Raw genomic sequence first — 14,634 nt, forward strand, 5'->3', positions numbered from 1 at the left:
TCAAGCAACCAAGGATAAAGATAACGACACCTAACAGGTTGTCACATGAGGCTAATACACTCTGTGAAAGGGTTATCTATTCTATCAATAAGCAGTCTCCTAGTCTTCCAGGCAAACAATCCCCTTCAGACTCTTCCAAAAAGAAGATGCAGATGAGCAGGACTGTATAAGCCCTGCTGGTTCAAGCAGCCAGGGATAAAGATGTAGACACTTAAAAGGTTGTCACATTCATTAAACACATGGTCAATACATTCTAAAGGAGTTGCTTCCACTCACCCTGTGAAGGGGTCATATATTCTGCCAATGAACAGTCTCAGAACCTCCTCAGACAAATCAATCCTTGTCAGATTCTTCCAAAAAAGATACGGATGAACATGACTATATGATTGCTACTTTGTTCAAGCATACGGTGATTAAAATAATGGTGACCAAGTTGCCACAATTCATTAGGTATGTGGTCAAGACACTCTAAAGGAATTGCTGAATTTACCTTCTGCAAGGGCCATCTATTCTAGCAATGTCCAGTCTTCCTTTCAGGGTCATTAAAACTGGTCTCAGAGCCTTCTCAAGCCAATCAATCCACTTCAGTTTCTTCTGAACAAGAAGATGAGGATGTCCTTTGTCTGGGTGTTTGATTCCTCCCTTTGTAAGGTTGGTGAAATGCCTTTAAATAGAAGCAAACCTGTCGAAGTATTTCAAGTGCCTCCAGAAGACTGCTTGACTATTCCCTTATAGTGCCTGAATCAAGTGCTCAATCTACAAGATAGAAGCATTTTTTCACAGCAGGATGTCAAAATTGTGCCCCGTTGAACAGGAAGGTGTCCAGGGTTTGGAATCACACCTTTAGTTGATGTGTCCCTTATGGGATTAGCCAGATACATGACCTTACCATTAGAAGATGCTGTGGTCTTTAAGGACATACTCAACCACTGCATTGTTCTGGATCTTAGAAGGTGAAGCCTAAATTAATAGTGGTCAGTTTGGCTTCCTACCTCAAGATGAATGTCTGCTGAGTTAAAGCAGAGAAAAGTTCAAGAGTCAGTTTCCATGCTCACTCCAGAGAGGTTAGCTTCTACATTTCTAGCTGGGAGTCCAGAAAATGGTAAGCCAGTACATAATCCAAAAAGTCAATGATGAGCTCCATATCAGGATGCTTTTTGGTATTTTGGGGACTGTGCCACCAATACATGTCTTATTGGCACTTGGTGGCTCCTCTTTGGGCATAGGTACAGCTTTGGAGACTGATGAGTGGCCCCTCAAGGCAAGCATTTCAGGCCATATTTGGGAGATCTTTTATCCCTCACATCTCAGATTGGGCCACATAAATCGCTTCATTCAGCAGGTCAGGTAGGCTCAGTTGAACTCTTGCCCCCTTTTAAGTCTGGTTTCTGGACCAATGGCAGTCAGAGGGCCTAGGTCAGACAATATGGATTACGTCATGTATGAAAGCGAGCCTAAACTTATGGCTGGAGAAGTGGAATCTTCTGCAATGTCATTCCCTTCTGACAACCTAGTAGCTGATTGTGCAGTCAGACAACAAAGTAGTTGGAGAGTCCTATTTCAGAAGCAACGGGCTCAGGGCCAAGGGCTGTTTTCAAGGGTCCAAGATGGTGTCCAACATCCTGGAGTTGAGAGCGTCATTTCAGGCTCTCTTAGCCTTTGGTCGCCTCATCTGGGGTAAACTTTTCTCGCTGAAGTTAAATAGCACAACGATTGTGGCCTACATCCAGAAAAAAGGAGGCACTCAGTCTCTCCCTGCTGAAGGAGGTTTCTCCAATTCTGGAGTCGGCCCAAGTCAATCTTTTGCAGCTATCTGCGGTCTAAGCGCCCATTTGGAAGAATCTTCAACTGAACTATTTGTCCAGGACAATCCTGGACGACATTGAATGGTCTAGACTGCCTCAAGTCTTTTTAAAATTAACAAAGCTTGGTAATTTCTTCCAAAGGTAGACCTTTTCACATCCCCAGTCAACATCAAGTTGCCAAAGTTCTATTCCAGGGTCCAGCATCTGCAGGCAATTGGAGTGGAAATGCTGATCGTATAGTGGATCTCCAAGACAGCTTATGCCTTTGACACCCCCTCTGATTCTCAACTTCCTACTAAGGCTGTAGCAGGGGACAGTGACAATTATGCTGATGATCCCAGATTGGCCAAAGGGGCCTTGGTACCCTCTACCCCTTTTAATGAGTGTCAAGGATCCATTTTCTCTGCTGGTAAGGTCAAATCTTCTGCCAAGTCCCATTCGTCCAGCAGCTGTAAGGCTCAAGTTGATGGCTTGGGTCTTGAGAGACAGTGGCTAATAAATTTCAGGTGCTCTGTAAAGGTTGTGAATACTCTAAAGAAAGCAAGGAAGGACAGCAGTAGCAGTGCCTATAGTAGAATATGGCATAAATTCACAGGACTGCTGCTTATCAAGGTTTTACACTGGGCTCTTCACAAGTCTGTCACCTTCTGAAGTTTCTACAGACGGGGCCTTCAGAGTCCATGTCACACAAGAGGTTATCCTTCCTATGGCCCTTTTGGGAAGTACTCAAGGAGTTAGCCCATCAGATGTGGGCCAAGCTCTAAAATGTTACATCAAGGTGGCATCTGGCATCAGGAAGTCGGAGCTCCTGTTTGTCATTCAAGGTGGAGCGCATAATGATTTCACAGCTTCCAATGAGATTATTTCCTCTTGGTTGTTGAAGCTCATCTCCTTGGCCTACAAGTTGAAAGGGTTGGCTGTGCCAGGGGGATCACGGCACTCTCCACTAGAAGGGTCTTGTCCTTGTGAGTGGCAACAGGCCAAGTGTCCCCAGAGACACTATCTGCAAGACAGCTACGTGCAGTGGTGTATTTAGACTTTGTGCTGCCCTAGGCAACGCAAAAATTTTGCACCCCCCCAATGAGAGAGCAAGAGAGTCAATACGTGTGTGTATGTATATATGATTCTCTCTCTCTCCCTTTCTCTCTCTTCTCTCTCTCTCTCCCTTTCTTTCTCTTCTCTCTCTCTTCTACCTCCCACTCTTTCTCCCTCTCTCTCTCTCCCCCCCCCCCATCTTCCCTCTATGTTCCCCCTCTCTCTCACTCTTCCCTCTCTTTCTTCCCCCTCTCTCTCTTCCCTCCCTCTCTCTCTTCCCTATCTTTCCCCTCCCTTCCTCTCTCCCCCCTCTCTTCTCTCTCTCTCTGTCAAGGTCCTACTTTTCTGCAGAGCTTGTGCATCTCCATGTGCTGGTATCCATCTTGGGTTTCTGCAAAGCATGGTGGGAACCTTTATGCCTTCAGGCTTCTGTGGCTCCTCCTCAGAAGGGTGTGGTTGAGCACATTTAAACCTGCTGTCTGCAAGTGCTCTCTGCATTCGTGTCCTGTATGTTCCCGTGTCTCAAGCTCTTGTGCTGTTCTCGTTGCTCTCCTGGTAACCGACTCGGCTTGGACAAGACTATTCGCTACCTTAACCCTTTACCTGACCTCCCATTGCTGAACCCGGCCCGTGACCTGAGTATTCTTTGCCTACCGTCTAGTACTGTCCGCTCCGTTGTTATAGACCCAGCCTGTCTGACTATGCTACACGTGTTCCCATTGGCGGCAGTCGTTACCACAGCTAGGGTTACTCGGGGGCCACGACCTGGTCTCAGGCTGCGTCAAGTCCATCCCCACCATCAGGGGCCCTGGTGAAGGGTAGGCTGGGGCTTAGACTCCGCGCCCTGAGGGACTCTGGTCTGTGGGGAGTGGCTGTCGTCAGTCGCGTCAGTGACCGTACCATAGGCCTGCCTGCGCATGCCATCGTTCCTGCCCTGACACTCTCTTTCTCTATCTCCCCCTTCTCTCCCTCCCCCTCTCTCTCATCCCCCTTATCTTCCTTCTCTCTCTTCCCTCCCTCCCTCTCTTCCCTCCCTCCCTCTCTTCTCTCTCTTCCCCCCTCCCTCTCTTCCCCCCTCTCTCCCCCTTATCTCTCTCCCCCTTCTACCTCCCACTCTTTCTTCCTCCCTCTCTTTCTCCCTCTCTCTCTTCCCCACCCCCTCCATCTTCCCTCTATGTTCCCTCTCTCTCTTCCCTCTATTTCTCTCTCTCCCCCCTCTCCTCTCTCTCCTCTCTCTCTTCCCTCTTTCTCCTCCTCTCTCTCCTCTTCCCCGTCTCTCTCTCTTCCCTCTCTCTCCCTCCCCCCTCTCTTTCTTAGTTTGTACGGGACTGCACGTGCACACACACACATCTTCCAAGGGCTGCTGATCTCTGGGCAGTAGGAAGGGGGGAGGGGAGGTGTGTGCAGTCCCATACGATCCATCAGTGTATAATGTGCTGGATGGACGACAGGAAGGAGATCCCACAGAACACAACACAGCTCACCTCCTCTGGGCTCTTTCATCTCTGCCACTTCTCTCCCTGCTCCAGGCTGTCCCCTGGTCCTGGCTCGTCAGCTGCTGGAGGGAGAGGTACACGAGCATCACTCTGCAACTGCCCTCCCCCACGCCCCACCACATCGATCCTCCTGCTGTCTGGGCCACTGCAAGAGTACCGGTGGTACCCCTCTGATGGCGGCCCTGCATGGCTCTGTCCTCCGCTAATCAACAGGTCCTTTCTTCCTGGGGGCAGTGCCGTCCCCCTAAAAATTGCTGCCCTAGGCAAATGCCTTGTTTGCCTCGCAGTAGATACGCCCCTGGCTACGTGGGTGTCAATAGATAGGTTCATGGCTCATTACTGTATAGAAGCAGCCTTAATGACAGTTGACTTTGGTAGAGGCATCCTACCTTCTGCAAAAAAGCCAGAATTACGGAGTGTGTAGCATTATCCCTCCCCTGTGTGGCTAGTTAGTTCCCAGCTGTGCTGACATGGAGCCGTCAGGGAAAATGGAGTACTGAATTACAGATACAGTACCTTAAATTTCCTTTCCTGACTCCATGTCAGCACAATTCCCACCCTACTTGGTAGGACTAGTTATAGAACGAAGAGGCTGCAGGTGGGCTCAAATTTCTGAGTTAGGTCCTGGAAGCATGGGGGGACATGGGGCCCTTACTCAGCTGTCCTGACATGGAGCTTGTCAGGAAAGTAAATTTACTGTATCTGTCATTACATTTTCCATTTTCGTCTTGCATATTGAAGTAAAACTGTCTGTGATTGATCATACCTTAGATTGTAAGCTGCCAGGATCAGGCCCTCCTATCCCTCTTGTATTGATCTGTATTGTCTCCCTTTATATTGTAAAGTGCTGAGCAAACTGTTGGCGCCATAAATCCTGTATAATAATAATCATACCTGTTCCCAGAGCGGGGAAGGCGACGGAAGAGACCTGAAGTTTCTCACACTCCAGTAAAGCATCCAGGACTATTTTCCTGATGGATGTTGGATCATTTTGTCCTCTCACATGGATAATCCATATACATTTTCTGAGCTTTCCAGACCCAGTAACGACGTATCCCTTATGAGGTTTGGATCCTGCCAGAAATGGAAACATACAGAGCATGGCCTTTACTGGTACCTGGTGAGCATCCATGAACCATAATAATCCTAACGCCTGAAGCCCATGACCCTCTATATATTCCCTACGTCTGCCCCATTCTCTTGGTGTATCGTCTATTCTGTACATATGAAAAACATTTTTGACAAATCCAAAAAATAAAACAATGATGGTCCAACGCAGAGCTTTACCCAGAGCAGCAGCAGAAGATGCAACCGGTGGTCCAGCAGCTTCCAGAATTGCTTTTGAAACTCCTACAAATAAAAATAGAAAACATGATGGATTAAACATTCGTTATTCGATGTTTGGCGGTTTCTCACCCGGGCAAACAGCAATATAAGCACTACTCCCAACTCCATATTACTTCTTCCCATAATGATTACTTTAATAATCCAACCTTGGATGCTGAAGCCTCACATCTCTTCCCTGTGTTGTGGTCGGATCACGTCCCTGCCCTACTCACCTGGATTCTACGTAATTGAAAGCGTGTCATTGGCAACTAATCGAGTTTTTACTTAAACGTGACCCATCTAGGATGGAACTGGAGTCTACTCTAAGGACAGGTTCATATCTATGCGTTTTTTTACTGAATTTTGCAGAAACGCACTCCAGTCCATTTAACGTGGTTTCCTATGGGACATGTTCACATCTATGCTTTTTCAAAAGGGGCAGGGCCACCCAAAGATGTCACGGGTGGCACCGCCCCTTAGTTATTTAAGATCTGTGAGACAGTGGAGCTGTCTGGTGTGAAGCGCTCATTATGACTGACATTGGATCTACTTTGGGGACATCTATTTTTTCTTTTTGTTTTTTAAAAAGGGATTTGCCTCCTGTTTTTTTTACACTACACTTTTTGTTTTTGGGTGAATGAGTAGGGGTACAAGTTACCCCATACTCATTCACATGGGGGAGGAGGGGTGGGATCTGGGGGGCCCCTTGTCAAAGGGAGCTTCCAGATTCTAATAGACTCCCCGCAACCACCAGCCACCAGCCAGGGTTATGGGGAACAGGCCCTTGTCCCCATCAATATGGGGACAAGGTGATTTTCGGGGAGCCCCCCTGCTCCAAGTAACCCCCCCATGTGAAATGCATGTGGTCTGGTATGGTTCAGAATGGGGGGCTTGTTCATCCCCCCTCTTTTTCTGACCTGCCAAGCTTGTTTTTTTTTTTAATGCCGACATTCTTTTGTTTTTGGGGGATCCCACTGACAGCGAAGGACGCGGCGGCCACCCATTCCTTAACAGCCAAAAATGCAAAACACATAAAAGAGAATAGGGAAAAGGGAATATTGCACCACCCTATATAACATGTGACATCACCATACTGCACCCAGGGCTGCTGCTAGACGAATTTACACCCAAGGCAAGACCAGCTACTTGCACCCCCCCCAAAAAAACCAAAAAACTTCACCTGTAGTTCTACTTCACCCCTCTTCTTTCCCCTTGCACAAATTCCCCTTCCTCCTAGCACACCCCACCCCAATCCCACCTCCTAGCACAATTCTCCCCCCCATCCTCCCTCCTAGCACAACTTCTTCAATCTTTCCTCCTAGCACAACCCACCCTATCTGCCCTCCTAGCACAAAACCTTCCCTACCCCCCCCCCTCATAGCACAAATCACCCCCCCTTCCTCCCTCCTAGCACAACTCACCCCAATCCCCCCTCCTAGCACAATTCCCCCCCCCAACTCCCCATCCTCTCTCCTAGCACAATTCCCCCAATTCCCCCTACTACCTACTAGCACAAATCCCTCCATCCCCCTCCTAGTACAAATCCCCCCTATTCCCTCTCCTAACACAAGTCACTCCAATTCCCTCTCCTAGCACAAATAGTCCCCCCAATCCCCCCTACCAGCACCAATCCTCTTCCTTCGATCCCCCACCTAGAATGAATTCCCCCAAATTCCTCCTGTAGCTAAAACCCTTCCAAATTACCCTTCCCAACATAAAAACTCCCTCCTTGCCCAATATCCCCTCCTTCCTTTGAGCACAACCCCCCTCCCCCCACAATGGTGGAGTGTAGGGAAACCAGCAGCCGTGGCTGAGCCCTAGGCACTAGTGCACCCTAGGCGGCGGCCTAATTCATCTAGTGGTAGCAACGGCCCTGACTGTACCTTCCACCCTGCCGAGACCTTCAGGAACACAAACAACAATATCTTGTGGGTAGCAGTATTCCTAAACGATCGTTGTCAGTGTTTTACTCCCTGAATGCTCCTCTTACAGGAGAGGAAATCATGTAAACTATCAAAATACTTCCAAACCACAAAGCCCCGGGACCAGATGGCCATCCATATGAATACTATTAATACTTTCTCCAGATTCTTCTCCCATACATGTCCTCATTTTTCAATGGCTTCCTCCACAAATCCCCTAGACTGTGTAACACACTGCACTAATGCTGATTGCAGGATGTTAATTAACCACAAGATGGCAGCGTTCAGCTGTTTAGGTATTCAGACTTTAATGAAGCAAAGCAAAGCCTTGTTGAACTTGTGTGCTGATGGCAGGACTTCTGTACTCAGACAAAGAGTAAACAGACTACATTTCACAGAGGAGCTGGAAATGGGGCTGGAGCCTATATATTCAAAGGCCTGGTGTCACAGAGCTGGTCTCCCCCCCATTATACAGGTTTGCTATCTGCCACCCCCACCCCTCAGCAGCCCCTCACTCTTCTGTCCAGTCCATGCTGGGACTTCTACTCCTCCTTGTCCCTGACACAGGCAGCCCCCAGCGGCCCCTCACCCCTGTCGCCAGCAATCTGGCCACCTGCTGAGGGAGCATTCTGCTTCCCTGGCTGGGCACCAGAAAGTTGGCCCCCTTCTGTGGGAATCCACAGGCAGGATCCCTCCTGTCACCACCTCCCCTGTCCCCTCATGCACGTCTTCCCAACAGGGACAAAGGCCGTGTTCCCTGTGTGGGTCCGGAGACGCGGGGGGCGGGGCCCGTTGCCATGGTAACCCGACACAACGTCTCAGGTTACCGCGGCAATGTCAACGCGCTCGGCTCTGTACTTAAAGAGCAGGGAGCCGGCCCCGTGTATTCTCCTGCCTGCCGTGTGTGAGTGAGGTCTGTGCTCCATGCCAGCCTCCTCCGGGCTTCAATCCCCTGCTGCTGTGGACTGTAACCCTCCGTGTCCGGCTCCCTGCATCCAGTAAGTTGACTAACCTCGTGCTGCCCGAAAGACTGAGCCCAATTCTCCCCAGGAACCTGAATTCTCACGAAACCTCCACTCCCCTGTCCTATTGAACCCGGTGGACTATCATCCCCCTGTTGTCCCATATTGCCTTCCAGAGAACTTTACTGTGTTGCTGTCTCTGGTGTGGATCTGTGGACTAACGGATCTATTGTCTGTGCCCCAAAAATGTCCCCAATAAACGCCCACACGTCGGGTTCCGTGCAGTCTGTCTCCGCGTGCTCTCTGAATGCGCTCCTGGTACTTGACACCTGGGAACTTTCCAGGAAGGAAGGAAGTAGATGTGGAAAAGTTGAGGTCGTGTGTGGAGGAGGCAGTGTAGGACTCAGAGGACCCAGGGTCGCATCGGAGAGAAGGAAAGAGGGACTACAGATCACTGGTATCACTGACAGAGAAGGTTTTATTATCTTCATGTATAGAATGCATGAGGGTAAAAAAACCTTCATCCTTTACAACCATTTTAAACTATGATTATTTTGTGTTTCAAAGCCAGGGTGTTCTCCTGGTCAAGGTTTCATGGTGGTGTCGGCATTTGCTGTGCTTCCAAATCAGGCTCAGAACTGATAGGGCACCCAAAATACTCAGCAGCTCCTAAGGGGGTAGCACCACAACCACAAGACATGCAACGCTCCTATGTGACATTGATACGTAAACTGGATAAAGATTGCACACTCTGCATGAAGTACAGGCCCGTAGCATTATTACATTCACATTTTAAAAGATTTTTACCAAACTACTTTTGCATCACTGCAACAAATACGTCTTGGCCACCCAACTGGTTATAGCTGCCTGGTGGCCAAACCCTGATCTCAATAATCCCTCTACTGTTCCTTGTATATAGAGGGCCTCACACCCCCTATCCATTGACGCCCTCCATGGAAAATGCTTAGTAATTTTTGGGTTCCTTGTCAATCTGGACCTCTTTTTGACAGCCCAACCTCTGCTGCCACCACCGCTCTCCTGTGACCAAGATAAACAACGCCTCTAATATGGATTCACACAAGTTAGTATAATCCAATATGAAGTTTGTATTAGAATTGAATGTGACTTGGTCAAAAGGAGCAAACTAAAACTGATATATGCAGCAATTATAATCACTTTATCAGTTCTGAGTAACAGTGAAGTTCCAGTAACCATTAGCAGGCATGATTTCAGAAATAATCCACTGCTTCTGAGGGGTCTGTTGAATCCCCGAGTGAGCAGAAAAACAACCAACAAGAAACTGGTAAGCTCACTGTGGGTCCTCAGAACTAGATGACAAGGATTAAATGTGGAGTGGAGAGAACACTCATTTATAGTTGAGCAATGTATAGAGTCTTCTGTGCGCTTGTTGAGGCCCAGTTGGTATGAAGTTGAATTATTGTGTAGATCAGGGGTCTCCAAACTATGGCTCTCCAGCTATTGAAGTACTACAAGTCACATCATGCCTCTGGGAGTCTTGTCTGTGGCTGTCAGAGTCTTGCAAGGCCTCATGGGACTTACAGTTCCTCAACACCTGGAGAGCGATAGTTTGGAGACCCCTGGTGTAGATGATAGTTCCTCAGGATGGTAACACAAAAGATAATGAGGAAAAAGGGGAAAGATTAATACTTTCCCTTTTGCTGGCAGTGAATTACTGCTGGGTTCCCTAATAAGGCGCTAAATAAAAGGCAAACCTATAGAAGTGAAGGGTAACAACTGTCATAAGTGTCTCTATGGGCAAGAACAACTCTCTCTGGATGTCAAAAGCCAAATACAACAGTAGTAGGAACCCCGCTCTGCTGGGAAAAGGGAACTTATTGCTTCAGTTGGCATTGCTGTATTCTGACCTGTAACAGTATGTCCTGCAGTCAGCTTCGATGGTGAAACTGTAATGCGGATGTATCCCAACAATGGCGGTGGGGAGAACTAGGCCACAACCTGGGGCAACTATATGTAATGTTCACAACTATGTGCAGGTAGATAGCTGAGGTGACAAAACGGTAAGTGTTCTTAGTGGATACTTGGGACTCTCTCACCCGATCAATGTGAACTGGCAGATCATAGCGATCCATCTTTCCTGGCAGATGGGGACCCCCACAGGCTCTCCGGTTCAGATTCAGCGTCCCATCTAGCCTCCTGATAATAGATTGGCTTATTGGTCAGCTTGGCAGACCGGTCAATCAGAAGGCTCTTTCCACTCCTCCCTCTCCAACTCTGGCTTCACAGCCCAGTTCAGCACTTCAGCCATCAGCACACCTCCTCCTCTCTCAGGCTCTCCCTCTGCATTCTCCTGGCCCATCTCCCAGGCTTTGATATTTATATGCCTCCACCCACACGCTACCTCCCCTGCGAAATGAAGTCCCCGGGGTGCCCTGCTCACCAGTTGAGTCCTGCTGTTCAGCATACAAGTCCCAGAGGGCTGTTCTGCCAAATGTGAGTGACCCTGAATGGCAGGCCACCGCCATCTAATGTCCATTTTATAGTACTGCAACTAACACCATTTCAATGGGTTACATATGCATTGTATTATCTGTACTGCTCGCCCGTGTTCTAACTAGGACTTTGTACATAGGAAAAAGTTTGTGACCCCTTAGAATTTCTATGGATTTCTGCAAAATCTATAATCTGATATTGAGATCTCGGGGGATGGGATGAATCACCTGTGCGCAGAGTGAAGTCTTCATTGGAGGAATTTACAATGACATCGATCTCCTCTTTGGTGATATCGCCGGCCTTCACCTGGTAAGTGACAGATCCGATCGTCATTTCATAAACTCTGAGTGATGGGTTTGTCACCTTCCCAAAGAGCTCTGTAAGACAGAAAGGAAAGGAATGCTAATAAGCAGAATGGAGGATAAAAGAAAGCCGAGTTCCCACCACCGATGATCAGCTGCGCATGGAAAGATGAAAGGAGTTGTGAGCATCCAATGTTATAGACTGTGATATAGAATTATGCAGATACCACAACTGATTTTGCTAAGTTTCTAAAATGATCTTTCTTACCTTTTTTCAAAGTTAAAAAGTTCTGTCATATGACCATGTATGTCTTCTTCCTGATAGTGGGGGGCGGGGTTACAGGACATTGTGCAGACACTCCATGTGCCTGGATTCCAGTCTGTTGAGACTGAGGCAAGAGGCAGCTGTGGTTGGGTGGAGTGTGTTCAAGAAGCATGCTGTGATTGGTCAGGGGGCGTTGTGAATGAACAAACTACTCAATCCAGGCATGCTGTGTGTCTGCACAGTGTCCTGTACTTCATAAAGAGTTCTTACAAAACATACAGCCATGAGGATCATCCAAGCCGGCCTGAAGTGGTAGCACCAGAAAAACCACGCCGGTGCCTACAGTCTGGAGCCAGGCGCTGTCCTTGTGAGGACACTTACGGGTAAGATGGCAGAGGAGCCAATGGTAAGGATTGAAAGCCAAGACCTTGGGCTGAGGTGGTTGTGAAGGAGGCTTTTCTTGGAGCAGCTATGTGAAGACGCTGCTGGGCGAAACACACATCGAATCGTCAATACGTCACTTCTGGGTCCGGGAACGGTCAGTCATAGCGAAAGCAAGGCCTGGAGCACATGTTGGACATCTCTGGCATTCACAAGCTGCAGATACTGGTGCCGGTATACAGGCACCACTCCATGTGAGTGCAAAACCGTTTGTCTTATCCTCTCAATGTATATTTAATAAATACTGCACTTGGAAGGATTTTTATCTGTCCGGTTTATCTGAGAGGTCTGGTACCAAATCTCCTGAAGGATTAACCCGCATTGAACATCATAGATGAATCGGAGATTATGCTGGGAATCCCAATGCTTTAGCTTATGGCCATGTGAACGGAGAGCCCCTGGGGGGGAGTAACATTCTAGGAGAACCTGAGAGGATGGTCCCCTATAGGACCAAAAAGCGTATCTGACCACCTTAACTGGGGTCAAAAGGTCTGGTGAGTGAGTGAAGTTATAAAGTCTCTTTTTTGGGTCACAGTAGAAAGGACTGTCACCTTTTTCCAAAACCTAAATTCACCCATGGAGTTTTATTGATTATGTGTTTTTTTATGTTTTTTATACAGTCAGTGGAAAATATAGCACCCACTATAGGTGCACATTTTTAATGGTTGGTATAGGGGCATGCTGAGAAACAAGCCTCTTATATGTATATGCACATTATATACGTAGCGCCTGTCTATTTACAATTATTCATTGACTCAAAGTGTGCCTGGATTTCCCCTGGGGATGTACCGCTGTATCATTTGCCTTTATAGGAAAAGTGGAAGCTGAAAGGGAAGTCCTATTGGTATCTGATTCTATGTTTAAGAAGAATCTGTATGCAGGGTGTCATAGCCCAACGTTGAGCAATGGTTTGTGGTGAAAGATCTTGGAACAGTTGGCATTGATGTCTTTGGAAAGAGAGAGACCGGCTGCTCCTGGAGGCCTGAAGAAGAGCTTTCTTGGTATGAAAATAGACCAAGCATACAATAATGTGGAGGACCATCTTGGGTTCAGCACATAACAGCCCTATGGACCCTTTCTATCTCTAGTCTCTATAGCACTATGAAGGGAATCAGCTCCTGAAAAGTGCCATCACTGTAGGTTGGAGATCAAGGATAGTCTCAGGAAGTCTGGGCTCTCTATCCTTTATGCTTCTCCATCCACATATCACCGAGGCCTGAATAGTGGATATCGTGATAGAGCATGTCAGGGTCCTGTCCACGGCAGAAGTCCTGGAAGATCTCGCAATTCTGCCAGTACTCTACATGGCCGCAGAAGTACACATCAGCCTCAGTCTGGTGCCAGTCTGATTCTGACCTGTCATTTCTTGTTACCAATTCGGCTTGCTCCTGGACCTGTCTACTCTGCTTTACCCCTGATCTGACCTCGGCATGGCTTACGGATACTCTCTCTCTCGCTCCTCTGTGTATGACCTCGGCCTTCCCATCTGACTACGTCCGCTCTGATTCCCACCTGGTACCTGACTTTGGCTTGAACCGACTACCCAGTAAACATCTAAATCCCGGAAGGCCTTGCATACCACGCACAGGCGCCTCCTGTCTGCAGACCTATCTCCGTGCACCAGCTGTGCTTCTGAGTGGACCACCAACCAGCATTCCTACAGGCGACCTGTGCAACTTTGGGCCTGACTCCCGCTGTCCCACTCTCAGGGGAGTCCGGAACTTGGCCTCCATCACCAGGTACATGATAGTGCATCTGCCACATGCCTACTCTTTCCTGGATAATAATACAAGGAGAATCCAAGCCTTGCCAGACAGACTGCTTAACATTACTCCAGAGCACCAACTTTAGCTGTTTGGAGATGCATCAATGGATTGTTATCCTTCCAGACCTCGAACTTGGCTCCTGTCAGGTACTCAAAGTGTTTGATGACCCTTATCTGACATTGCCAATCCATTCATAGATTCTAAGTGGTCAGATAGGGTGTAACTAGCTTGTAGTTTACTAAATTGGTGAAAAGTTTGAAACTGAAAATGCAAAACAGGGTCAGCATGGCAAACAACACGCAGATCTGAGAATAATACCAAACAGATTATGAAAGCTGCACAAACTTGACTGCAACCCTCTCAGTGAAGTCCCGGGTAGCCTTGGTAACACAGGCTGAAGGGGTCCGAGGCTCAAGGCTACCACACTGGAACTGGAACACTCACACAGCACTTGGGTATAGGGTTTCCACACCGGCTGGGTCAACTGAAGAAGCTGCATGTTATGAGACTGCTGCCCACATGATGGTTCTGACAATGGAGGGCCTCTCATCTGGCTGCAGATCACCTGCCCAGCTACCTCTACCTCATTAGATGTGGCCTCTCAGAGCCACTGAGGGAAGGAAGCAGAGACATGTATCTTCCCTGAGCATGTCCAGGAACCCAAGGGGGGTTTATAGGAAAGGAGCTAAAGGGACATGTGCCTGTATCTGAAAATGGTGAGTACTCACAGATGAGTTGAAACCCTGAAGCTCCCCATAGCCAGGATCTATGGAGGAGTGATGGGCAGAAAGCCATTGCTGAAAAAACTATAATACATCAATTTTTGGAGTTTGTCAAATCTA

At 48.0% G+C, this 14,634-nt stretch overlaps 1 protein-coding gene across 1 annotated transcript in view; it reads right to left on the reverse strand.

Moving 5' to 3' along the window:
* Positions 1 to 14,634, reverse strand: part of LOC149443808 (protein mono-ADP-ribosyltransferase PARP15-like) — a 120,287-nt gene that overhangs the window by 58,934 nt on the left and 46,719 nt on the right. The window contains exons 4-6 of the mRNA XM_089655264.1: positions 11,246 to 11,395; positions 5,624 to 5,686; positions 5,231 to 5,410 (exon numbers count right to left, since the gene is read on the reverse strand). Coding sequence (XP_089511390.1) covers positions 5,231 to 5,410; positions 5,624 to 5,686; positions 11,246 to 11,395 — 393 coding nt within the window. The remainder of the gene's footprint in view (positions 1 to 5,230; positions 5,411 to 5,623; positions 5,687 to 11,245; positions 11,396 to 14,634) is intronic.

Source organism: Staurois parvus, unplaced genomic scaffold, assembly GCF_062004578.1.
Source record: "Staurois parvus isolate SC_StPar_1 unplaced genomic scaffold, SC_StPar_1.0 ptg000831l, whole genome shotgun sequence".
NCBI lineage: Eukaryota > Metazoa > Chordata > Amphibia > Anura > Ranidae > Staurois > Staurois parvus.